This window comes from Leptonotus elevatus, chromosome 18 (assembly GCF_054856555.1).
Source record: "Leptonotus elevatus isolate MCC_2025b chromosome 18, RoL_Lele_1.0, whole genome shotgun sequence".
Lineage (NCBI taxonomy): Eukaryota > Metazoa > Chordata > Actinopteri > Syngnathiformes > Syngnathidae > Leptonotus > Leptonotus elevatus.
In genome coordinates this window covers 16,031,520-16,056,915 of record NC_141256.1, presented here as the reverse complement: position 1 = coordinate 16,056,915, position 25,396 = coordinate 16,031,520, and the positions used below count along the sequence as shown (strand labels likewise).

The 25,396-nt window shown below is 40.9% G+C and overlaps 3 protein-coding genes across 4 annotated transcripts in view; 2 read left to right on the top strand and 1 right to left on the bottom strand.

The window, feature by feature from the left end:
- Positions 1-9,008, top strand: part of galnt14 (UDP-N-acetyl-alpha-D-galactosamine:polypeptide N-acetylgalactosaminyltransferase 14 (GalNAc-T14)) — a 49,833-nt gene extending 40,825 nt beyond the window's left edge. Inside the window, exons 7-15 of one of the 2 annotated variants that reach the window (XM_086061578.1) lie at positions 720-807; positions 1,454-1,538; positions 1,614-1,717; positions 1,804-1,930; positions 2,759-2,851; positions 3,078-3,161; positions 3,894-4,038; positions 5,528-5,650; positions 7,104-9,008. In XM_086061578.1, the coding sequence (XP_085917704.1) occupies positions 720-807; positions 1,454-1,538; positions 1,614-1,717; positions 1,804-1,930; positions 2,759-2,851; positions 3,078-3,161; positions 3,894-4,038; positions 5,528-5,650; positions 7,104-7,262 (1,008 nt within the window). In that variant the 3' untranslated portion in view covers positions 7,263-9,008. Of the gene's footprint in view, positions 1-719; positions 808-1,453; positions 1,539-1,613; positions 1,718-1,803; positions 1,931-2,758; positions 2,852-3,074; positions 3,162-3,893; positions 4,039-5,527; positions 5,651-7,103 lie in introns of both variants that reach the window. The other variant, XM_086061577.1, reaches the window with a different exon arrangement.
- A 413-nt stretch (positions 9,009-9,421) lies between these two features.
- On the bottom strand, positions 9,422-11,953 carry LOC147158886 (phospholipase A and acyltransferase 2-like). Its single transcript, XM_086061299.1, has 4 exons — positions 11,813-11,953; positions 10,608-10,728; positions 10,112-10,410; positions 9,422-9,859 (listed from the first exon to the last, which is right to left on the bottom strand). The coding sequence occupies exons 1-4, from the start codon at positions 11,828-11,830 to the stop codon at positions 9,764-9,766; spliced, it is 534 nt and encodes a 177-aa protein (XP_085917425.1). The 5' UTR covers positions 11,831-11,953; the 3' UTR covers positions 9,422-9,763.
- A 365-nt stretch (positions 11,954-12,318) lies between these two features.
- Positions 12,319-24,692, top strand: angel2 (angel homolog 2 (Drosophila)). The gene is given in 10 exon segments (XM_086060416.1): positions 12,319-12,525; positions 13,564-14,021; positions 14,102-14,334; positions 14,414-14,483; positions 20,157-20,584; positions 22,036-22,180; positions 22,266-22,383; positions 23,304-23,437; positions 23,506-23,585; positions 23,587-24,692. Coding segments are annotated over 10 exon segments (1,773 nt in total). The 5' UTR covers positions 12,319-12,499; the 3' UTR covers positions 23,668-24,692.
- Positions 24,693-25,396: the final 704 nt, after the last annotated feature.

The following is a 25,396-nucleotide window of genomic DNA, read 5'->3' as shown; positions in this document are numbered from 1 at the left end:
TTTATGTCAAAAAATTCAGACCTGCCCCACTTCTGATGTCAAAGACCTAAAACCTAATTTAGGAACAAAATCTTAGATCTGGTTTCTGCTCTAGTCCTTAACTTAAGCTATTTTTTTTTATTAGACAACCAAGTAGCTCCTTGGCGGAGGTAACAATGAGTTTTTTGTTAAACAAATCTTAGGCGTTTACATTGCAACCATTTATTAAATGAAAAAAAAAATAACAATAACAAATGAGCACAGACATGTGACTAGTTTTCGAGGCCGACTGTGCACAGCCACACAGCCGACGTCCTCTGCGCACGCACCCTGCGGCTAACGGCCCGCGACCGTCCCACCTGCCGGCTAATATTATTGGCGGCCGTTTGACCGCGCTAATGGTGGCACGCTCCGCCATTAAAGCCGCCGGTTCCAGCAGGCGTTTCATCCCCGCGAAGAGCCGACGGGACGCCGCCATGGCGACTTTGGAGCCGGGCCACGTCCTCCTTTTAACGGCCACTCGGGATCTCGTTTAAAGGTTAACGGGGGGGGCGCTAGCGAGCTGGGAAGTCGCTACGGTTTTTCCAAAGACGATCTTTTATCGCGTGCCAAGGTCTTTATTAACCTCGGGGAAGTCCAGCGGCCTTTTAGCTCCAGATGAATATTGCTTGCATACTGCGGTACCCGGACGATACCATTTTACAATCGGTAAGTCCTTTTTTGTGTTTGTTCGTCTTCAGGACCCGACCAGGGTGGTCAGCCCCGTCATCGACATCATCAACATGGACACGTTCGCCTACGTGGCCGCTTCTGCTGACCTTCGAGGAGGTGCGCCTACACCACACCAAACTACTCCGGTCATCTTCACGTGGACCTCATGTGACCCAGAGCAAAGACTTCAGACTTTATCTAGGCCTAAACCTTTCAAACCAAGGCCTTAATCTTAATGACTTCAAACCTTCATCTGTAAATCCTGATTTAAAACGAATCTCAGAGACCGAAAGCGATGACCTGGTCTTCAGCTCATGGACTCACATTTGACCCAGTTTTAATAACAAAGCTAAATCTTATATATAAATATTAAAAACCTGATTTAGTTCTCATCTTCAAAATCAAAAACCTCATCACAGACCTAAAACCTGACCTAGGATTCAAAATCACTCAAACCTAACAAAGGCTCGGGTTTTTTTCAGATCTTGGCCTAACCATAAGGATTTCAGACCTGACTGACCTCTTTAGATAGAACCTTAAGACCTGACATAGGACTAATCTTAGAATCGCTAAAAAACTTGACTAAGGCTCAGTTTTGAAGATCTAAGGACTTCAGACCCAAACGAGGCCATTTCTCAAAGTACTGAACCCAAATCTCAAACGCAAGGACTAATCTCAAAGATTTAGATCCTGATCTAGGTTTTAGATATAAAATGTAAAACCTGACATAAAACTAACTCCCTTTTTTTTCCCCCCTCATCAGGTTTTGATTGGAGTCTTCATTTCAAGTGGGAGGGGCTAACACCCGAGGAGAAGGATCGCCGCACTGACCCCACCCTGCCAATCAAGTACAACACACACACACACACACACACACAAAGACAAACAAGTAGCAGGACGCTGACGTTTGTCCCATGTGACAGGACGCCCATCATCGCAGGCGGCCTCTTCGTGATCGACAGCGCGTGGTTCAAGCACTGGGGCAAGTACGACACGGCCATGGACATCTGGGGGGGGGAGAACTTTGGTGAGTCGGGAAGGTAACAAGCAAACATGCTAAGCAGGTAACCAAGTAAAAAAAAAAGGAAATCTCTGAATTCTTTGCGCTTGTAGAGATCTCCTTCCGGGTGTGGCAATGCGGCGGAAGCTTGGAGATTATTCCGTGCAGCCGCGTGGGTCACGTGTTCCGGAAGAAACATCCCTACGTCTTCCCGGAGGGCAACGCCAACACGTACATCAAGTACGGAAACAAACACGGCAACATAAAGGCTTGTTAGCATAAAGGCTAATAGCAAAATAGCTATTAGCGTAAAGGCTATTTGCAAAAAAAAAAAAAAAAAAAACATTTGCGTAAAGCAGAGGTGAGCATCGAGGGCCGGAGTCCTGCAGGTTTTGCATGTTGCCCAACACAGCTGATATGTGATCAGCTCTGCATAAGCCTGATAACCATCCTGTTGATTGGAATCAGCTTGTGTTGGAAGTGAGACACCTCCAAAACCTGCAGGACTCCGGCTCTTGAGGACCGAGATTGTCCACCTCTGGCATAAAGGCTACCGGCACAAAGGCTGTTAGCATAAAGGCTGCCAACACAAAAGCTTCTAGCATAAAGGCTGTTAGCGTAAAGGCTGTTAGCACAAAGGTTGATAGCATAAAGGCTACTAGCACAAAGGCTGTTAGCATAAAGGCTATTAGCACAAAGGTTGATAGCATAAAGGCTACTAGCACAAAAGGCTGTTAGCATAAAGGCTATTAGCACAAAGGTTGATAGCATAAAGGCTACTAGCACAAAGGCTGTTAGCATAAAAGCTATTTGCACAAACCCTCTTAGCACATATTAGCATATTAGCACAAAGACTATTAGCCTAAGTGCTATTAACATTCAGGCTATTAGCACAAACACTGTTAGCATTAAGGCTATTAGCACAAAGGCTACTAGCACAAAGGCTGTTAGCATAAAGGCTATTAGAAAAGCTTTTTAGCACTTTCATCCGTATCGCAGTGTATCATATGTGATAACAAACAAAAAGGCATGTAGTAAACCGTGTGCGTGCGTGCGTGTGTGTGTTAGGAACACTCGGCGCACAGCTGAAGTTTGGATGGACGACTTTCGCCTTTTCTACTACTCTGCTCGGCCAGCGGCTCGAGGAAAATCCTACGGAGAGTAAGAACGCACACGCGCAATCACTCGCGCACGTTCCCGATCACGCAGCAGGCCTCCAAGCTGCTTGGTTTGCGTTTGGGCGAGACATCGCCATTTAAATGTCAGCGTTTATCAGCCGCACGCAGACGGCGCGATGACATTCTGACGCATCGCCGGCCGCCGTCTTGCCGGCAGGTCGGCGATGACGGCAGCTTTTGTGTCTGACGGGACTTTTTGTGGTCAGCAGCATCGGCGGCCGCGTGGAGCTGAGACGCAAGCTCAAGTGCAAACCCTTCAAGTGGTACCTGGAGCACGTCTACCCGCAACTCAAGTCAGTAACCATCTCGCCGTCTCGTTCTCTTTACCATACTTTTTGTGCATTTTCTTCCATTTTTACTTCCTGTATGTGTCCCAATACTTTTGCCCAATATTGTTTCATTTCGTCACTTCTACTACTTTGATCCATTTGGATTTCTTCAATTTTGTTTTGGATTATGTTGTACACGCAATCCACATATTTGGCCACTAGAGGGAGCAGCTGTTTTCAAGCATTTTCAAGAATATTGTGACAATATAAGCACAAATGTTTTGGGAAATGTTCACAGGCAAGCCGTGTTGAATATGTTTGTCTGGCTGATTCCAGTTGCCGAATAGAAACGTCCACTAATGAGTTAGAGGTGGACACACACACACACACACACACACACACACACACACTTGCGTGTTAATCCCCTGAATGGAATGAAGAACGCGATTCTCGCGGGAGCGGCCCCCCCCCCCGCCAAACGAGGAATAACCTTTGAGGTCTTATTAAGTGGCGGCGAGATAGCAGATTGAATTAACGACTTTCTAAAATTGATCACCGCAGAAAGTCCGTCAAAGTATTAAGCCTTGAAAGTCCACCTGCGTCGTTTTCCATCTTGAGGGACTTGATGAGCTTCTGCTCCTTTTTCTTGTCTTCATGTGAGATCGTCCGGCTAAATTAGACGCTCAGTAGGTAGGAAGAAGAATATCAAACAAATTGTGCTGGTTTGCCAAAAACTTGTGGTGTTTGGTCCGTTAGGATCCCCGACGACTCGGACTGGCAGTCCGGCCCGATCCGGCAGCGGCAGAACTGCTTGGAGTCTCGCCGCGTGGACGGCCAGGAGACGCCCGTCCTCATGTTGGCGCCCTGCGTGGACGCGGACGGGGCCCACGCACGCAATCAGGTCCGCAGCGCAAACACAACAAAAAAGTCACTAATGTGGTTCTCAAACGGGTCAAGTTTGGCCCCGCAATATAATACGAAGAATAACAAAAAACAAGCATAATAACAAAAATAGCAAAGCAAACAAAGTGAAAATGGTCACCGCTTTGTCTTGCTTGCATAAAAAAACAACACAAATATAAACGAACAACTGTCAAAACATGCTTTCCCGCTCAATTCGAGCAAAATGAAACGTTTCATAGCGCAAATTGAAAGGCCGTCGGCGTGTGATTATTGCGTAATTGAGGTCGTGTAGCCAATGTCGTCGTTTGGCGACGTCTCCATTAAGTGGCCAAGACGAACGGTCGCGCGTCAATCACGATGCTAATAAACACATTTACGGCCAAAGTGATGAAGGAACGTTTCGTAAGCGTGTCTGACAACATGCTCGTTATTTAACCATGACTTTCATCTGTGCGCGCGCGCGCGCGTGCGTGCGTGACCACATTCGATTCACTGGCCTTTGCGCACACAAGCCAGGTGCGGCAGTGACCTCGTTACGGCGCATGTTTGGCTTCTCTTGAACGCTCACTGGGCAATTATTCGAAAAGGATCACGAAGTTGAGGAACAAGAAAAAGAAAAGGGGGGGGGGGAAGTGGAGAGAAAATAAATCAAATGTGCAAAAAAGAAAGATTGTCGAAAAAGTGATGAGAAGATCCATATTTCAAGCTGGCCAGCTTTGTAAATGAGAATCTGTTCTCACTCGCCCTGCCTGAATAAATTAAGGGTCAATAAATCTATAAATGAGAGAAAAGGGTGGAAAAGAAGGAAAGCGGAAAAGAACAAAGAAACTTGGAAGAAATTTAAAAAAAGGAAAACTTCAAATGGCAAGAATAGAAAAGAGAACGTGGAGAAAAATCTAAACGGAATCAAAGTTAAAAGAACAAAGGAGAAAAATATGAAAAATATGGAAAAAAAGAAGAGAGAATGTGTTGGAAAGGAACAAAAGGAGAAACAAGACAAAAACAAAAGGAAGAAAAAGACAACAAAGATAAAAGCGGAAAGAAGTCAAAGGAAACGAGAGAGAGAAAAAAGACCGAAGAAAATCAACAAAAGCGGAATAGAAAAGTAAAAAAAGAAAAATGTGAAAAAGGAGAGGGAAAAACAACTACTGTAATGGAAAAGAGAGAGAATGAACATAAGGGAAAATAACAAAGAAAGAAGAAAGAAACTTAGAAGAAAAGAAAAAAGGAAAACTTCAAATGGCAAGAATAGAAGAGAGAACATGGTGGAAAATCAAAAAGAAACAAAAGCTAAAAGAACAAAGGAGAAAAATAGGAAAAGAAACATAAGACAAAAGGAAAAGGAAGAAAAAGACAACAAAAAGGAAAAGAAGAGAAAAATAACCGGAAAAAAATGTAAAAGACTAAAGAAAATCAACAAAAATGGAAAGAAAAAACGGTGAAATAGGGGAGGAAAAAATCAAACACGCTGTGACTGTTTTGCGCAGGAGTGGATCTACACTGCGGGCCAGCAGATCCGACAGCGCGCCGACAAATGCGTGTCCGTCACCGCCACCTTCCCGGCGTCGCAGATTCTGCTGTTGCCATGCCATGTGGACGATGCCAAGCAAGTATGTGCACACTTTGATTGGCTGACGCCCACGTCACTCACCGGGCCTGGCCCCGCCTTTAAAAGCCGCGCACATTCAAAGTTGCAGATGCAACAGTGTGGAATGTAGCCACCCCAAGTGGTCAAAACCAATATCTGCAGTTTTGTATCTCTCTTTCTCCTCTCTCTCTATTTTGCTATCTGCTTCAATCTCTTGCACATTATTCTCCCTCTCTCATTCTCATCATTGTCTCACTTGCTCTCTTTTTAGCGCCCTCTCGCCTTCTCTCTCTCTCTCTCTCTCTCTCACTCTCTGTGTCTCTCTCACATCTGCCTCTCACTCACACACACGCGCGCACACACACTTGTCATTACCTGACCAGTGGGCACCTTGACGACGTCCCAGAAGCCCCTGCAGCGGAAAGCAATCTGACAAGTCATAAATCACCTGAGAGAGTTAGAGAGTGGGGGGGGGGTGTGTGCATGAGAGTTGGGTAGGGGGAGTACAGTGGAACAAGCAGGCAGGGGAGTCACTCCTGTCAAGAGGGAGGCCGCCGAAATTTGATAGCAACACCTCAGCAACTGTTTAGTGCATGTATGTGTATGAGTGTGAGATCTCATGTGTTCATCCATCTATTTTTGTTTCGAGTGAGAGGCAGGGACCAATCGCTGGCCAATCGCTGGCCAATCGCAGGAAACTTTGTATGGCGTCATTGTATATGAGTCAATCATGATGTGCAAGAAAAACCATGACAACATTTCACTTGTGAATGTGAGAGTACTTCAATAACCTGTGAAAGCATTTTGTGTGTGAGAGCATTTCTGCCATGAGTGTTTTACTAGTTTGAATTTCACCCCTGTGAGAATGTTTCACCTCTCGGTGTGAGTGTGGTTTACAATTGTGCCTGTGAAAGTGCTTCAGTAATTTGTGAGAGCATGTATGTTGTGTATGAGTGTTTTTTTGTTTGTTTGTAAGAGTTCATTGTGTGTGAGAATGTTTCACTTCTTCGTGTGAGAGTTGTTGTGAGTGCCAGAGCATTTCAGTAGTGTGTATGAGTGTTTCTCTTGTTAATGAGTGAGAATGTTTCACTTTTGTGAGAGAGTGTTGTATTCAAATGTGAGAGCATTTTAGCAGTGTGTGAGAGCATTTGGCTTGCTTGACCCTTTTCAAGTTCCCTATGTGAGAGTGGTACTTGCAAGGATGAGAGAGCATTTTGTTCATGTCTAAAACAAATTTCAGTTTAATGTGAGAGAGGTAACAGTGTGCATAAATCTGGACGCTTAAAGATGTGTGCTGAATTCCACATATGCTCTCACACATTTTGTTTGTTCGCATGCATTTTCACATTTTTGCTCTGTCGTTGTTATGGGGCTGACCGCAAGTAAGTACTTCCTGTTTAGCTTGTGTGACTCCGCCCATCCAGGAAGTGTGTCTGAATCTGTTGTGTGTGTGTGTGTGTGTGTGTGCGTGTCAGCGCTGGCAGAAGTCGGGCACCCACCTGGAGCACGTGGCGTCTCGCTTCTGCCTGGACTCGGCCATGGCGCTGGACGGGCTGGACTCGTCTCGCATGCTGGTCATCGGCCCGTGCGAGCCGGGCACCTCCACGCAGCGATGGGACGTCCCCTTCTCATGACCCCACCGCAGACGCAAGCCCGCCCAAACCAGGTCTGGGGGCCGCTTGGCTGCAAATCCTCAAGACTGCTACGGGAAATGCACGCGGCGCTTCGCAAGATGAGGGTCCATCAGCAAATGACGATTTCGAAATCGATTTGCATATTCCCGCGACAACCTGCGGAAACATTTTCGTTTTTAGTTCTGTGTGATTCAAATATTGAATTATTCATTCTGATTTGAACTTAAAAATTGAGGTTGATCTTCTTTTCTTTTTACAATGTCTATCTCATAATGTGATTCAAATCAGATTGTTACCATGGCGATCAGGCGATGGGAAGGGTCATGACCTCATGCTAAACAGCAGATCTATTTTCTCTTCCCTCGTTAAACTTTCATGGATACTCTGACTTGATCTTGGAAAAGTAGGCCTTCTCGTCTTCTTCATTCTTTATCCCAGCAACTTGCGTCTTTGTTCTTGCAAAGATGTCACTTTTTTTTTTTATCTCAACACAACAAAAAATATATAAATTTCCCTCTGGACCCGAAAAGTTTGAGAACCTCCGCTCGAGGGCATTTCTACCTTCATGGTACTCGACACGGCATCAAGAGCAACTCGAAGTTCAGTATCTTGCTCAAGGACATTTCTGCATACTCTGGTCTCGTACCCACAACCCTCGGGTTAGGAGACGACCTCACGACCACCTTCGCCGTGACGGCTTTGTGGGCAAGAGACACCAAGTGCACCTTAAAACTCTTCTATTGTCTTATTTATTGTTTAGTGGCTACGCCCGGCGGACACAACATTAGGTACACCTGCACAATTTAGTAAAAATGTTGACTCGTGTATCTAAATGAGGTGATTAAAATATTAGAACCCTACCCCCGACCCAGGTGTGCAATACAAGGCAAGTGTACCTAAAGTTGTGTCTTATTTATGTGTTGTTTGTAAAAAGCACATATCAGTTTGTTGTTGTCTATTAATTGAATGTGCACATCTCAGCATGACACTCAAAATTTCAAGTATGTTTTGTTTTAAATGGAGAGCGTGTGACGTCTTCTGTTGGCTCCTTTTTTTCTGGAGGACGAGAGCGCCATCTTTTGGTAGTAAAGCTTGATTGCGACTCACCTGCTTGCTGAGTAGTGTGCTGACCCAAAACACACACAACTACAGTATAGGGTTGGATTATCTATCCTTAGATTTTTACTTTATTTTTTACAAAAATGTAAATTGAATATAGTAATAGAAATAAAATTTTGATTGATTTAGCAAAAAAAAAGCTAATTCAACAGTGACTGCTTTTGTAACCTAGCCCTGTAAACGATATAAATCGTTAAAAATCACTTTTAAAAATGTGTCCTGAATTAATCAATACAATCAATCAGCTCTACTACACGATGTATTATTATTTTTTTGCCACAGTCGCAATGTTCCAAAACAGTTTTTAATACAGTTTTTGCCATCGTTACCCTCCCAAGATGGCGGCCGGCATACGTGTGCTAATGTTGGCAGATTGGGTTGCGTGTGCGTATTGGGTAAGCGCGAGCGAGCTTGTGTCAAATATGCATGTTGTAACGGACTGTGAGAGAAGATTGCACAGGAAGTGAGGTCATGACCTCTTCCTGTGTGTTGCGCTGCATGTTTTGTGTCACACACGCTTTGTATTTTGATGAGCTGCGTTTTGATATTTTAGTGTGGTAACAAGTGAACGACAGGAAGGACTTGGGTGATGGCTTATTTTCCTCAATAAAGTTTTGTAACAACCTACTCATCGCTGTTGGATTTTTTTTTTCCATATGCGCTCTGCACACCGGCCACTTTATTAGGTCCACACTCAAATTCCATCAAGGCCAAACAATCGGCAACGTTTTCCCCGGAAGTATTCCACTACAGTCCTGTAGGTGGCAGTAATGTACCTTTTTTCCTTTTCTTTTTTTACTTTGGTGCCATTTTGTGGCAACTAAACATTTTTTAAAGCAGAAGAAGCTATTGATTTTCTTCGACGTGTCACTCGACATTATTGTGTACGACAACAACACAAATAGAAGATGCGGGTGACACGCCTCAACCTCAACTAGCGAGTCCGACACGTGTTCAAGCAGGTTGGACTGCTTTACAAGCTTGTTATTACGCCATAAGATACAACATCGAACAACAACAAAAACGTGGATATAAAGTGTTTTTTTTGTGAGCACAGTGGCCACTTTATTTGGTACACACATGAGTGACAGTGGGAAAAAAAAAGACAACTAAAACCTCTGTCAAGGCCAAACAAGGCAAAACCTCATTATTCCACTCCAGTCCAGTAGGTAGCGCTGATGGTCATTAAAAAGCAGCAACCAGTGGCATACACAGCTCCATCTGATGGATCACTGCACCTCTATTTAGAAACGTACTCATCCTTGTTTTTTTGTTTTTTTTAAGTCAGCAGTTTTACTATTATGACTTTATTTTTTATTTATTTATAAAATTGTATACATGTTGTGTGTATATCTGTTGGGAGTTTGTGTGCGTGTGAGAGACTAGGAAGTGTCTTTGTCGGTGGTTTTGGAGTCAACGATGTCCTGGAAGGCTTTAGTGGCTGACTCGGTCTCTACGTTTTTGGGCTTGGTTGGAATCTGTGGAGAGAGGACCTGTTAATGTACACTGTATTTTTTTTAATATCAAATATCTGCAAATCACCTTTTTAAGTTTTGAAAAATAGCTCTATTTACATCTGCTATCTGAATATTGCGTTGCGATGTTTATATTATGTTAGCGTCGCCTTTTGTATTTGCCATAAAGTAATGATATGCTATTGTTAGCTCATTAACAGAAATGCTAACATAGCATCTATTTGGCTTAGCAAAAGGCAGCCCTGCCGCGCGTACCTGGTTGCAGACGGCTTTCCCGTATCGCACGAATGTGGCGAAGTGTTCACAGTTGAGCCAGAAGAGGTTGTAGTTGAGCTCCTCGTTCTCCAGAGCGTCGCACCGCCGCCTTATCTCCTCCAGCGAGGACGGCTTGAAAGCGTGGCGGTTGTTGCAGAGGAGGATGTGGACGCCGCTGGGGACGGTGACCTCGCCCAGCGGCACCCGGCGGATGCGGGTGGCGCCCAGCAGCAGGTCGCCGCAGAGGGGGAACATGGATTGGAGGGAGGTGCGGATGTTGTTCATCATGTGGCCCTCCTCTGCGCAACCAACACACAGGAAACGTCTTCAGAGAATTGTTCTCGGTGCCTTTATGTTAAGTCGTCAACTGGAATCCGAACGTTTACTGCCAGCGACGAGTATTTTCGTCATTTTTTTCTCAATGGGTAGCACTTGTCCTTGCAAGTAAGAAGTAAGACATGTTTTCAAGACACCCGGGAACTCTTGAATTGCTTACCCGCCACAGCAAAGTGGATCACATGGCCGTCCCCTTGGTACACGCCCCAGTGCGAGTATCCGATGGGGTACGAGAACTCGATCAGATCTCCAAATTTGGCCGTTGACGCGATCTCCTCGATCTGCGCTCGAGACACGTCATTGTCATTTTTATTGGGATATTATTAGACATGATTGTGTTCATCAACAACCGACGACGGTAAACGACGCATGTGACACGCCTCAACCGGTGCTCAAGCAGGTTGCACTGCATTACTTCACAGGAAGGAAAGTCACAAATATGTCCGCTCATGACAAACGTATGCGCGTGTTTGTTATCTGCTGGTCAAACTAAATCGGGTGAGGAAGTCAACTAATAGTAAACATTATTCATGACCCCCAAACAAGAAAACTGAAAAGAAAAGGACTGGAGTTCGATTCAGGGTTGTTTTTTAGTTTTTTTATAGCTAAATAAATAATACCAGTGTCATAGAAACATAGCTTGTTTGCCTTCAATCGTTTTACAAATGTGCGCTTAATCATTACTTTTGAAGTCAAATAATTCAACAAATGGAAAGCAAACACATAGTTGTACCGCCTTAAGTATACATTATTGTATTCACGTCAATTCAAAGGTTGAATAGAAGCAACTGGACACTTCTTGTTGATCCAACTGTTTTTTTTTTCTTTGTTTTTGAAAAAGTTCAAAAATGACTCAAGTGGTGATGCTGCTTTTAGATATTGTTTGCTCCTTATAGTCAATTGGTGCTTCCTCCTTTGAAAAGCCATAAGATGCATTTGTAGCAATCAGGCGAAAAACAGCAACAAATACTTTATGAACTTGTGACCAGGTTAAAAAAAAAAGAAAAAAGATTTGATAGTGTTTAATAGTGGATCATTCTGTGATATTACATTATTAGATGACGTCGTTATGATTACCTGCAAGCGCATTTTGTAGCGCCCCCTGGAGGCCGTGGTTCCATTAGCATTTACCTATATTGCCTTATTGGCCGTGTGTAACATCCATTCATCGACAAATGAAGCAATGAGCGTCATTGTATGTATTTGATCGTTTGCTCCGAAATAGTAGTGTTTCTTTTTCCTTTCTTTTTTTAATGCGATGTAGCAAGTGAATTATTACTCGACGACGGTCTCAGTTCAACTGAAACTATAATTAATCCTGTTTTAAATAATATTTAAATATAGTTCAATGTTTGCGCTTCTTACCTGCGCCTCTCGGTCCATGCTGGACTCCTCTGATGGCTTGAGGTTGACTTGTGCGTATGTTAGTGTGAAAAGGGTGCGTGTGTGTGTGTGTATTTGCAGTGTGTGCGTAAGTGTTCAGTTCAGGTTTGGACACTTTGACGCATGCACGCAACTTGAAAGACAAGAGGTAGAGGAGAGAGAAAAAAGTTTAAGCACAAAAGCACACAACTCCATTATTTATTTATTTATGTATTTATTTATTTTCATTGAGTGTATGATTTTTTTTTGTTTCCCATTCTGCTTCCAGGTTCAAGATAATGATTTCTAATCAGGGTATTTAAAAAAAAATAATAATAAAAAAAATAATAATAAAAAAAATATATATATATATATATATATACAGATTTAAGCAATTGAGAGGGTACTCAAAAGTATAACCAAATTAGATACTTTTCCTTGTCACGTCGCTGTCATTCGTCATAATTACGGAGAAATAACAGTCGCGTGAGAAGTAAACTAAGGGGGTTTGCAATAGCGACAGCCGGCCAGCCAAGGTCCACCGAAGGGGGCGCCACGGACCCCTCGTCAAAATCAATCCCTCCTTCCATCGTGCTGATGTGGATTAAAAAAAAAAAAAAGCAACATCTGAACACGTCGTTGCAGAAAATCTGACATGCTTGTTTGGAAAGGAGGTAACCGGCGCGCTTGATGCTAGCTGGCAGATCCGCATCCACGTAAGTCACAACCTCATTCTTTCTAGACATTTCGTCGACTTTTTTATTCGATAGTTACAAAAAGGCCAACGCGTAATCGCGATTCAAATGTGCAAAATAAAGCATAACATATACTGCCAATGTTACTGGCAAAATTATAACACTAGAGGAAAAAAAAATAGAGAGCGACAGACATTTGTTTTCAGCCGGGACGTTATTTCCGCCTCACTGACATGTTTGTAGTCCTTTTACGGGTCTTATACACGATTCTCAATGTGTGAAAACTGAACACAAAACTACAAGTTCCACTTGACGTGAAGGAAGAGGCGACTTTCGGTGCAAGGTCCAATGTCTTTCGGTTTGTATGTATTTGCTTATTTCAGCCCGTACGTAATTGGTTTGTGTAGAACAAAGAAGTTTGTTGAATTTGCAGTAACTATTCCTCGATAACTAAAATGTATTTTCTAAAATAATTGTTAATTTGTATGCACACATTTTACCAGAAAGCTCTAAGGTGCATTAAACGCATCAGTGTATTCTGACGCCTTCTTCTTACGTAGCGATGACGTCTAATGTCAAGGACAGTCGGTGTTTACTTTCACAACCGGAACGGATTGTCATTTAAAAAAATCTTATCCGCACTAGAACTAACTACTCGTAATTTTTTTAATATCCATTTTTGTAATCGATTATGTCTCCTTCACAGACCGCCACATGTGAGTAGCCAAAAGACAAAATAAAAATGCGAACATGATTGATGTTACACATCGAATAGCGATCGATGTTGAACTTTCTTCCTTTTCCTTCTACTTTTCCTTCGTTGTGCAATTGTGATAATTTATTCTTTTAAACACATCTCGGGCATGTCATAAAATTGTGTTTTGTTTAATTTTTAGTGTTTTTTTTAAATCTTTTTTTAGGTGGGCCGATGTGCGTTAATGTAATTATTAATTATTGCTGTCATTTGTTGTAATGTGGGGGGAAATGGGAAAAAAAATCTGCCATAAAACAAACAAACAGATGAATTTGTGTTTGTAATCGTCTTCTCTTTGCGTCTAGCCGCGCCATGTTTCTTGGCCAGTTGAGTGGCGTCTTTCCCCAACATCTGGCTGTCTGCCGGCTGGGCGTCGTCTGCTTCACAAACGTTCTTCCCTGGAGGACGAGTCCTCGCCGCTTGTCCACCTCCGCCGGCCTCCTGATGGACCACGAGCCACCTTCCAAACGCAGGAGGAGCGCCGAGGAGAAGAGGAGCACAAAAGATGGGGATGAAAACAGAGGAGGAGGAGTCGGCGCCGGGTGGGAATCTCGCTCAAAGGACATTAGTCGACCTGGGAGAGATTTGAGCAGAGATTTTAAGAGCAAAAACGTGGCAAGGACTCCAAAGGATACGAGTGCGTTCAAAGACGGAGGCGGGCAATGCCGCTGGTCCAAACCCGAGCCGAGCGCCTCAGAGGAAGCTGTCGGGGAGCCTCCTCCGCCGGGAACTCAGTCACCACTTCGTGAAGCGCCAATGCAAAGTGATGCTCAACATTTTTTGAGTTTTTGTGAGCTGTGAAATTTTTCTTGAAAGTCACATTTGTGTCTCGGCCCAATAAAGGTTGGGAGTCGCTGCTGCCCAGACGTTGGGAGGCGTCGCCGGCCTGCGGTGCGGCAAGAGGGCGGCGCCACGGTAGCAGAGCATTTGACTTCTCGGTGATGTCGTACAACATCCTGGCGCAGGACCTGCTGCAGGCCAACGCTTATCTGTACCCGAGCTGCCCGCCCGCTGCCCTGCACTGGCCGCTGCGGCTGCGCAACCTGCTGGCCGAGTTGCGCCACTACGACGCCGACGTGAGACCGCCACGCAGGCTCAGGTAACCTACACCATACTTGAGCTTGAACTTTGACCTTCGTGCACTTGTCCCCTCAGGTGCTGTGTCTGCAGGAAGTTCAGGAGGACCACTTTGAAAATCAGATCAGGCCCGCGCTCCAAGCACGAGGTACTTTTATACGAGCACAAATACATTTCAAAAGAAAGAAAATTACAATCCTACATTGATTTTGGAGGGGAAAAATACATATTTTGAGCAAAAAATTATTTTCAAAAAACACATTTGTTCAGTCATGATGTTCATAACCCCCCCCCCCAAAAAAATCTTTAAATTGCTGACAAACATTTAATATAAGTTTTTTTTCTACAAAAAAGTGGGGAATGTGTGACCAAAAAAAAAAAATGAAATAACCCTAGTTTTAAACCCTACTTTGAAACCCTAACCCTAGTTTTAAACCATACATTGTAACCCTAACCCTAGTTTAAAACCCTACTTTGAAACCCTAACCCTAGTTTAAAACCCTACTTTGAAACCCTAACCCTAGTTTTAAACCCTACTTTAAAACCATAACCCTAGTTTAAAACCCTACTTTGTAACCCTAACCCTAGTTTAAAACCCTACTTTGAAACCCTAACCCGAGTATAAAACCCTACTTTGAAACCCTAACCCTAGTTTAAAACTTTTCTTTAAAACCCTAACCCTAGTTTAAAACCCTACTTTGAAACCCTAACCCTGGTTTAAAACCCTACTTTGAAACCCTAACCCTAGTTTAAAACTTTTCTTTAAAACCCTAACCCTAGTTTAAAACCCTACTTTGAAACCCTAACCCTAGTTTAAAATCCTACTTTGAAACCCTAACCCTAGTTTAAAACCCTACTTTGAAAACCCTAACCCTACTTTAAACCCCTACTTTGAAACCCTAACCCTAGTTTAAAACCCTACTTTGTAACCCTAACCCTAGTTTAAAACCCTACTTTGAAACCTTAACCCTAGTTTAAAACCCTACTTTGTAACCCTAACCCTAGTTTAAAACCCTTCTTTGAAACCCTAACCCTAGTTTAAAACCCTACTTTGAAACCCTAACCCTAGTTTAAAACCCTACTTTGAAACCCTAACCCTAGTTTTAAACCATACATTGTAACCCTAACCCTAGTTTAAAACCCTACTTTGAAACCCTAACCCTAGTTTAAAACCCTACTTTGAAACCCTAACCCTAGTTTTAAACCATACATTGTAACCCTAACCCTAGTTTAAAACCCTACTTTGAAACCCTAACCCTAGTTTAAAACCCTACTTTGAAACCCTAACCCTAGTTTTAAACCCTACTTTAAAACCATAACCCTAGTTTAAAACCCTACTTTGTAACCCTAACCCTAGTTTAAAACCCTACTTTGAAACCCTAACCCGAGTATAAAACCCTACTTTGAAACCCTAACCCTAGTTTAAAACTTTTCTTTAAAACCCTAACCCTAGTTTAAAACCCTACTTTGAAACCCTAACCCTGGTTTAAAACCCTACTTTGAAACCCTAACCCTAGTTTAAAACTTTTCTTTAAAACCCTAACCCTAGTTTAAAACCCTACTTTGAAACCCTAACCCTAGTTTAAAATCCTACTTTGAAACCCTAACCCTAGTTTAAAACCCTACTTTGAAAACCCTAACCCTACTTTAAACCCCTACTTTGAAACCCTAACCCTAGTTTAAAACCCTACTTTGAAACCTTAACCCTAGTTTAAAACCCTACTTTGTAACCCTAACCCTAGTTTAAAACCCTTCTTTGAAACCCTAACCCTAGTTTAAAACCCTACTTTGAAACCCTAACCCTAGTTTAAAACCCTACTTTGAAACCCTAACCCTAGTTTTAAACCCTACTTTGAAACCCTAACCCAAGTTTAAAAGCATACTTTGTAACCCTAACCCTAGTTTAAAACCCTTCTTTGAAACACTAACCCTAGTTTAAAACCCTACTTTGAAACCCTAACCCTAGTTTAAAACCCTACTTTGAAAACCCTAACCCTACTTTAAACCCCTACTTTGAAACCCTAACCCTAGTTTAAAACCCTACTTTGAAACCCTAACCCTAGTTTAAAACCCTACTTTGTAACCCTAACCCTAGTTTAAAACCCTACTTTGAAACCCTAACCCTAGTTTTAAACCATACTTTGTAACCCTAACCCTAGTTTAAAACCCTACTTTGAAACCCTAACCCTAGTTTAAAACCCTACTTTGAAACCCTAACCCTAGTTTTAAACCCTACTTTAAAACCATAACCCGAGTTTAAAACCCTACTTTGAAACCCTAACCCTAGTTTAAAACCCTACTTTGAAACCCTAACCCGAGTTTAAAACCCTACTTTGAAACCCTAACCCTAGTTTTAAACCCTACTTTGTAACCCTAACCCTAGTTTTAAACCCTACTTTGAAACCCTAACCCTAGTTTAAAACCCTACTTTGAAACCCTAACCCTAGTTTTAAACCCTACTTTGAAACCCTAACCCTAGTTTTAAACCCTACTTTGAAACCCTAACCCTAGTTTAAAACCCTACTTTGAAACCCTAACCCTAGTTTAAAACCCTACTTTGAAACCCTAACCCTATTTTTAAACCCTACTTTGAAACCCTAACCCTAGTTTAAAACCCTACTTTGAAACCTTAACCCTAGTTCTAAACCCTACTTTGAAACCCTACCCCTAATTTTAAACCCTACTTTGAAACCCTAACCCTAGTTTAAAACTTTTCTTTAAAACCCTAACCCTAGTTTAAAACACTACTTTGAAACCCTAACCCTAGTTTAAAACCCTACTTTGAAACCCTAACCCTAGTTTAAAAGCCTACTTTGTAACCCTAACCCTAGTTTTAAACCCTACTTTGAAACCCTAACCCTAGTTTAAACCCCGACTTTGAAACCCTAACCTTAGTTTAAAACCCTACTTTGTAACCCTAACCCTAGTTTAAAACCCTTCTTTGAAACCCTAACCCTAGTTTAAAACCCTACTTTGTAACCCTAACCCTAGTTTTAAACCCTACTTTGAAACCCTAACCCTAGTTCAAAACCCTACTTTGAAACCCTAACCCTAGTTTAAAACCCTACTTTGTAACCCTAACCCTAGTTTAAAACCCTTCTTTGAAACCCTAACACTAGTTTAAAACTTTTCTTTAAAACCCTAACCCTAGTTTAAAACCCTACTTTGAAACCCTAACCCTAGTTTAAAACCCTACTTTGAAACCCTAACCATAGTTTCAAACCCTACTTTGTAACCCTAACCCTAGTTTAAAACCCTACTTTGAAACCCTAACCCTAGTTTTAAACCCTACTTTGTAACCCTAACCCTAATTTAAAACCCTACTTTGAAACCCTAACCCTAGTTTAAAAGCCTACTTTGTAACCCTAACCCTAGTTTAAAACCCTACTTTTAAACCCTAACCCTAGTTTTAAACCCTACTTTGTAACCCTAACCCTTGTTTAAAACCCTACTTTGAAACCCTAACCCTAGTTTTAAACCCTACTTTGAAACCCTAACCCTAGTTTTAAACCCTACTTTGAAACCCTAACCCTAGTTTTAAACCATACTTTGTAACCCTAACCCTAGTTTAAAACCCTACTTTGAAACCCTAACCCTAGTTTTAAACCCTACTTTGAAACCCTAACCCTAGTTTAAAACCCCTACTTTGAAACCCTAACCCTAGTTTTAAACCCTACTTTGAAACCCTAACCCTAGTTTAAAACCCCTACTTTGAAACCCTAACCCTAGTTTAAAACCCTACTTTGAAACCCTAACCCTAGTTTTAAACCCTACTTTAAAACCATAACCCTAGTTTATAACCCTACTTTGAAACCCTAACCCTAGTTTAAACCCCTACTTTGAAACCCTAACCCTAGTTTAAAACTTTTCTTTAAAACCCTAACCCTAGTTTAAAACCCTACTTTGAAACCCTAACCATAGTTTTAAACCCTACTTTGAAACCCTAACCCTAGTTCTAAACCCTACTTTGAAACCCTACCCCTAGTTTTAAACCCTACTTTGTAACCCTAACCCTAATTTAAAACCCTACTTTGAAACCCTAACCCTAGTTTTAAACCCTACTTTGTAACCCTAACCCTAGTTTAAAACCCTACTTTGAAACCCTAACCCTAGTTTTAAACCCTACTTTGTAACCCTAACCCTAGTTTAAAACCCTACTTTGAAACCCTAACCCTAGTTCAAACCCCTACTTTGAAACCCTAACCCTGGTTTAAAACCCTACTTTGAAACCCTAACCCTAGTTTAAAACCCTACTTTGAAACCCTAACCCTAGTTTAAAACCCTACTTTGAAACCCTAACCCTAGTTTAAAACCCTACTTTGAAACCCTTACCCTAGTTTAAAACCCAACTTTGAAACCCTTACCCTAGTTTAAAACCCTACTTTGAAACCCTTACCCTAGTTTAAAACCCTACTTTGAAACCCTAACCCTAGTTTAAAACCCTACTTTGAAACCCTACCCCTAGTTTTAAACCCTACTTTGTAACCCTAACCCTAATTTAAAACCCTACTTTGAAACCCTAACCCTAGTTTTAAACCCTACTTTGTAACCCTAACCCTGGTTTAAAACCCTACTTTGAAACCCTAACCCTAGTTTAAAACCCTACTTTGAAACCCTAACCCTAGTTTAAAACCCTACTTTGAAACCCAAACCCTAGTTTAAAACCCCTACTTTGAAACCCTAACCCTAGTTTAAAACCCTACTTTGAAACCCTAACCCTAGTTAAAACCCCTACTTTGAAACCCTAACCCTGGTTTAAAACCCTACTTTGAAACCCTAACCCTAGTTTAAAACCCTACTTTGAAACCCAAACCCTAGTTTAAAACCCCTACTTTGAAACCCTAACCCTAGTTCAAACCCCTACTTTGAAACCCTAACCCTAGTTTAAAACCCTACTTTGAAACCCAAACCCTAGTTTAAAACCCCTACTTTGAAACCCTAACCCTAGTTTAAAACCCTACTTTGAAACCCTAACCCTAGTTAAAACCCCTACTTTGAAACCCTAACCCTGGTTTAAAACCCTACTTTGAAACCCTAACCCTAGTTTAAAACCCTACTTTGAAACCCAAACCCTAGTTTAAAACCCCTACTTTGAAACCCTAACCCTAGTTCAAACCCCTACTTTGAAACCCTAACCCTAGTTTAAAACCCTACTTTGAAACCCAAACCCTAGTTTAAAACCCCTACTTTGAAACCCTAACCCTAGTTTAAAACCCTACTTTGAAACCCTAACCCTAGTTAAAACCCCTACTTTGAAACCCTAACCCTGGTTTAAAACCCTACTTTGAAACCCTAACCCTAGTTTAAAACCCTACTTTGAAACCCAAACCCTAGTTTAAAACCCCTACTTTGAAACCCTAACCCTAGTTTAAAACCCTACTTTGAAACCCTAACCCTAGTTAAAACCCCTACTTTGAAACCCTAACCCTGGTTTAAAACCCTACTTTGAAACCCTAACCCTAGTTTAAAACCCTACTTTGAAACCCAAACCCTAGTTTAAAACCCCTACTTTGAAACCCTAACCCTAGTTCAAACCCCTACTTTGAAACCCTAACCCTAGTTTAAAACCCTACTTTGAAACCCAAACCCTAGTTTAAAACCCCTACTTTGAAACCCTAACCCTAGTTTAAAACCCTACTTTGAAACCCTAACCCTAGTTAAAACTTTTTCGTGTAGCAGTGGAAATGTTCTTCCTTCGAATGTCGAACTTTAAAAAATCATTTTTCACTGGTTTGAAAGTAAATGAGTTAAAGGGTAGGAAAAGATTTTTATTGTTGCGAGCGAGTGAATTAAAATTTTTGCGGTGTGTTTTTTTTTTTAGGTTACGATTGCGTGTACAAGAAGCGCACGGGGACGAAACCGGACGGCTGCGCCGTGGCCTTCAAGTCGTCTCGCCTGTCCCTGCTCTCGTCCAATCCCGTCGAGTTCTTCCGACCGGGCGACGCCCTCCTGGACCGCGACAACGTGGGATTGGTGGTGCTGCTGCGGCCGACGGGCGGCGCCGGCAACGACGCCGACGACTTTGTGTGTGTGGCCAACACGCACCTGCTGTACAACCCGCGGCGGGGCGACGTCAAACTGGCCCAGCTGGCCATCCTATTGGCCGAGATCGGACGCTCGGCCCGCCCCCCCGACGGCGCCGCCCGCCCGGTGGTTCTGTGCGGGGACTTCAACTCCACACCGTGGAGTCCGCTCTTCGCCTTCCTCACGGCCGGACGGCTCGACTATCGTCACCTTCCCATCCGCGCGGTGCGAACAAACTCTCCTACTTGGAAAAAACATATTCGTAAAAAATTAATAATAAAAATTAATCAATTAATTAATTACTTTTAGAAGTATACGAAAAAGCTTTTTCATATTGACCTTTTTCACCAAAATAGAAAAAACACAACTTGCAATTTACAAAGAATTTTTTTTTTTTTTGAAACTGGCTTTTTACTCGAAACTTTTTACTAAAAAAGGTTGGATTCCAAAATGTGTGTTTTTATATATATATTTTTAGAACTATTTTTTCTTAAAATGTTATTTAATGCAAGTTTTCAGAAAAATATCAAAACAAATACCAACATTTTCTAAAAAATTTTTTGTAAATATGATTTTTTTTTTTTGCTAAAAAAGTTTTTACCTTGAATTATTACAGTACTGGTAGTAAGTACAACCTTTATACATTGTTCATTTTTCAGAAAATTATTTATTAGTTTATTTTTATTTGTTATATATAATATATATATAACATATTTATTATTGCATTTTTTATTTATTTATGATGGCTATTATTATATTTCTTAAAAAGTCATATAGTCCCAAAATATTTTCTGTAAAAATAAATGAGTAAATACAAATACTAATTGTTAATAATAATTGAAAAAAATATTTTGAAAAAAGTTAAAATAACAGAGCTGTATGTTTTTCAAAGTTGTATAGGTAAGAGAAAAAAGTTGTACTGTGTATTAAAAAAATATTGTTTATTTCAGAAAGTAGTCATATATTAGGAATAAGTTATTATACTTCCAAAAATGCAATTTATTTTTCATATAAATAAATTAATATTATGACTATAATTATATTTCACAATTATATTTGGATATTTTCTTTTTTTTAAATAGAATAAATAATAATAACAGTAATGATGAAAATAAAAGTTGAATATATATATATAGTATTTGAAAAAAAGTTGAATAATTAAAAAATATATATATATTAAAAATAACTGCTACTACTACTACACATATTAATAATAATAATAATAAATGTGTGTGTTTTTGGAAGTTGTCGTTTAGAGCCGTGATCACCAAACTTTTTGATACTTAGAGCTACTTCTTGGGTAAATGCGACAGGCTACCAGTTTGATACACACTTCTGAAATTTGACCAAATTATCTTCAATTATATTTTATTAATAATGAAATTCATCAACGTGAACTGAAAACATGAAGGAATTATTGCAATAATTAACAATGATTTAACTTTTCTTGAAGTGTTTACATTTTCAAATGATTACTTCTTCAACATTCCTAGGAATTCCCAATGTCCGATCACTGGTTAGCTATTTTTAGAAGAGGCCCGTGGGCTACTCGTGTGGTCCTTGGGGCTAACTGGTGCTTGCGGGCATCACATTGGAAAGATGAGAAAATGGTGTATAGTTTTGTGTTGTGTTATCCCTTGTAAATACCAATTGTGTGTGCGTGCGTGCGTGCGCAGGTGTCCGGTCAGGAGTACGGCTCTCGGGGCCAGCGTCTGTTGGAGAGCCCCATCTGGTCTCCCGCTTTGGGCATCAGCCAGCAGTGCCAGTACGAGAGCACCTGCACCTCCGCCGCGTCCTCGTCCTCCCGCGCCGCTGCCGCCGGTCGGTCGGCCCCGCCCACCAAAACTTCAACGACGTTCTCGCGCCTCTCAAGAAACACTTATGCCGTCTTGTCATTTGCGCGCAGTTGAACAAGAAATCTCCCATCTGACGGTGGAGGACGCGGCAGAGCGAGCGGACGCCGATCGAGCGGACGCCGAACGAGCGGTCGCCGAACGAGCGGTCGCCAAGGAGGATTTGAAAAGGTTTTTAGTACGAGTGTCAAAATGAGTGCGTTCATTTTGAGTTCATTTTAAAGTTCGTAATAATAATGCAAATATTTGTGGAGACTGTGTTGTATTATGCAATTTTTTAAATGTGCAGAATTTCACAAGTTACTTCATGTTAAAGATGAGAGAGCTCTTATTATGAAAAGAAAAATGCACTGAGCGGTCACCCACGTCTTACAAATCCAATTATGCCATCTAGTGGCAGAAAAATCACAAATCAATATCACACTTGTTTTTTTACAGTACATCTTTTTATAAGTTATTATGAAATATCAATTACTAAAAGCAATCTCTCTATTAGTTAATTTTTTTTTCCACTTTTATGTTAACAATAGTTTTAAAACTTAGAAAAAAATATTTTATTGTACATTTAGAACAGATCAAATTTGTGATTAATCGTGAGATAACTCTTGATTAATTATGATTTAAAAAAAAATGTAATTGCCCGACATCCCTAGTTTTTACATTTTGTCATATTTTTTAAATAAAGAAAGGTGTACATTTTCAAAAAAAGTTGCAAAAAAGTTTCTCAAATGTTTTGAATAGGGCTGGTTAATTAATTGAAATTGAATTACAATTTCAATTATTACACTCCACATTTACAAAATTGGCATTATCGTAAAAAATACGTTTTTTAAATGTATACATATTTGCACTTTTTTTTTTAAATAACTAATTTAAGTTTGGGCCAAAAGAAATAGTGTTTCAAATAAATGTATTTGTCTTCCAATTTTTTATATTAAAACCTTTTCTTGTTTTGCACCAAAAAACAAAAAAAATCGTCCTAATGGTCATTTCAATTATTCGCAAAGTAATCGTGATGAATATATTGTTGCTCAACGAGCATCCCTCGTTTTGAAGTCGTGAAACTTTTAAGTGTGTGTTTGCGTGTCCAGTTGGTGCCTGGAGCACCGCGTGCCGCTGCGCTCGTGCTACCCGCCTCGCCTGCCGCCGGACGGGCGAGCCGCCGTCACCACGTGCCACTCGCGCTGCGCCATGATGGTGGACTACATCCTGTACACGCCGCGCGGTACGTCTGCCCGCCCTCGCGGCCACGCCCGCTTTGAGCCGCGTTGACGTCACATGTTGCGTACGCAGAGTCCCTTCCTGGTGGGCGGGGCCTCCAGCTGCTGGGCAGGCTGTCATTGGTGGGCCGGCCCGAGATGGACCGAGTGGACGGGCCTGCCCAACGCGCAGCACTCGTCAGACCACATCCCGCTGCTCGCTCGCTTCCGATGGCTCGTCGGCGGGCGTTCGTGACGCGGACGAGCGGACGAAGGACTCGTTGAAGGTTTGGAATACTTGAAGCAAATCTTTTTTTTCTTTTTTCAATATGGCGATGGGATTACCTCCACCAAGGACAGTGTTTGCTAGCAGGATCATGTTTTGGAAGAAAAAAAAAGTTCTACATTTTTATTGATTTGGTAAACAATCATGTATTAAAGCAATGTTTTGATCAAGTTCAATGTCAATGTTTGGACAAACGGTTGTCGTTTCCGGTTTTGTTTTTCTCTCTCGTTAAGCTCACTCATTCAACATGGTGCCTTCATCATCAGCTGTTTTTGGTTGTCGTTTTAAACTGTGTTTTCATTTTCATAAAAAAAAATTTAAGCATTGTTGGGGGGGTACTTTTTAGCTGTCCTTTAGTCATATTTTCTAGTTTTTCGTTTTATTTTTAAAGTATTTGTGTTTGTTAAGTGTGTTTTCTGTTTTAGTTTTTAGCTGTTTTATTTGTATTCAAAAAAGAAGTAGAATCATAAGTAGACTATTGATATACCGAAAAAATATGGACAGGGAAAAATGTTTAAAAAAAATTGTACATTTATCAGATATGAATCTACATTTGTAAAAAAAACAAAATGCTAAGAAGAACGACGTGTGCACGTCGGATGAAGCGGCCGCAGTGCATCATGGGAAGAAAAATGCAGATTGGTTCCCATTTCTTTGGATTTGGCCGCACAAATTGTGAAAGGGTTTAAAGACGCATGCATCATCATAAGCTGCTGCTTCTTGATCTGTCAACTGCTGCACACGTGAAATATGAAGGGTTTATTTCTACAAATCTGCCGTGCGCGCACACGCGGCGGTAAAGCAGATTATCAGCTATCAGTGATGACGTCCTTGCGCATCCTCCTTCAAAACACTTTTTGAGATTTTTTCCCATATTTTGGTTGCCTTGTCCAACGACTCATGAAAAGTGCTCATTACATTTGCCAGTTTTTTCTAATACAAGCGTTGCTATATACATGGTCATTTAAAAAAAATAAAAGCCTTATTATAAATTGTATTTTTGTTTTTTTAAATGGATGCCTTTTTTATGTGGTCATTAAAAAATATGCCTGTTACTAAAAATTAGCATTTTTGGGGGGTAAAAAAAATGAATTTATTTATTTTAAACCGCCTTACTATATATGCATGGTCGTTTAAAAAAAAGCCTTACTGTACTTGGTTGGTTTTTTTTTTGTTGAAAAAAAAAAGTCTTACATGGTTGTTTTTTTTGGTTGTTTTTTTCAGAAAAAAAAGCCTTACTCTTTTAATATATATATATATATATATATATATATACATGGTCGTTTAAAAAAAATAAAACGCCGTGTTTTTTAGAAAAAAAACCGCCTTACTATACACATGGTCGTTTAAAAAAAAAGCCTGTACATGGTCGATTATTATTATTTTTTTTTAGAAAACCCCTTACTATATACATGGTCGTTTAAAAAAAAACTGACTGTTCATGGTGGTTTTTCTTGTTTTTTTTTTGTTTTCATGGTTGTTAAAAAAAAAAACATACTGTACATGGTCGGGTTTTTTTTAGAAAAAAAAAGCCTTACTACAAATGGTCGTTTAAATAAAAAAAAGAAGCCTTTCTGTACATGGCCTTTTTTTTTTTTTTTTAAGTAATGCCTTACTATATATACATGGACGTATTTATAAAAAAATACAATTAAAAAATAATCCTTGTTGGTTGTTTAAAAAAAAGAAAGAAAACACC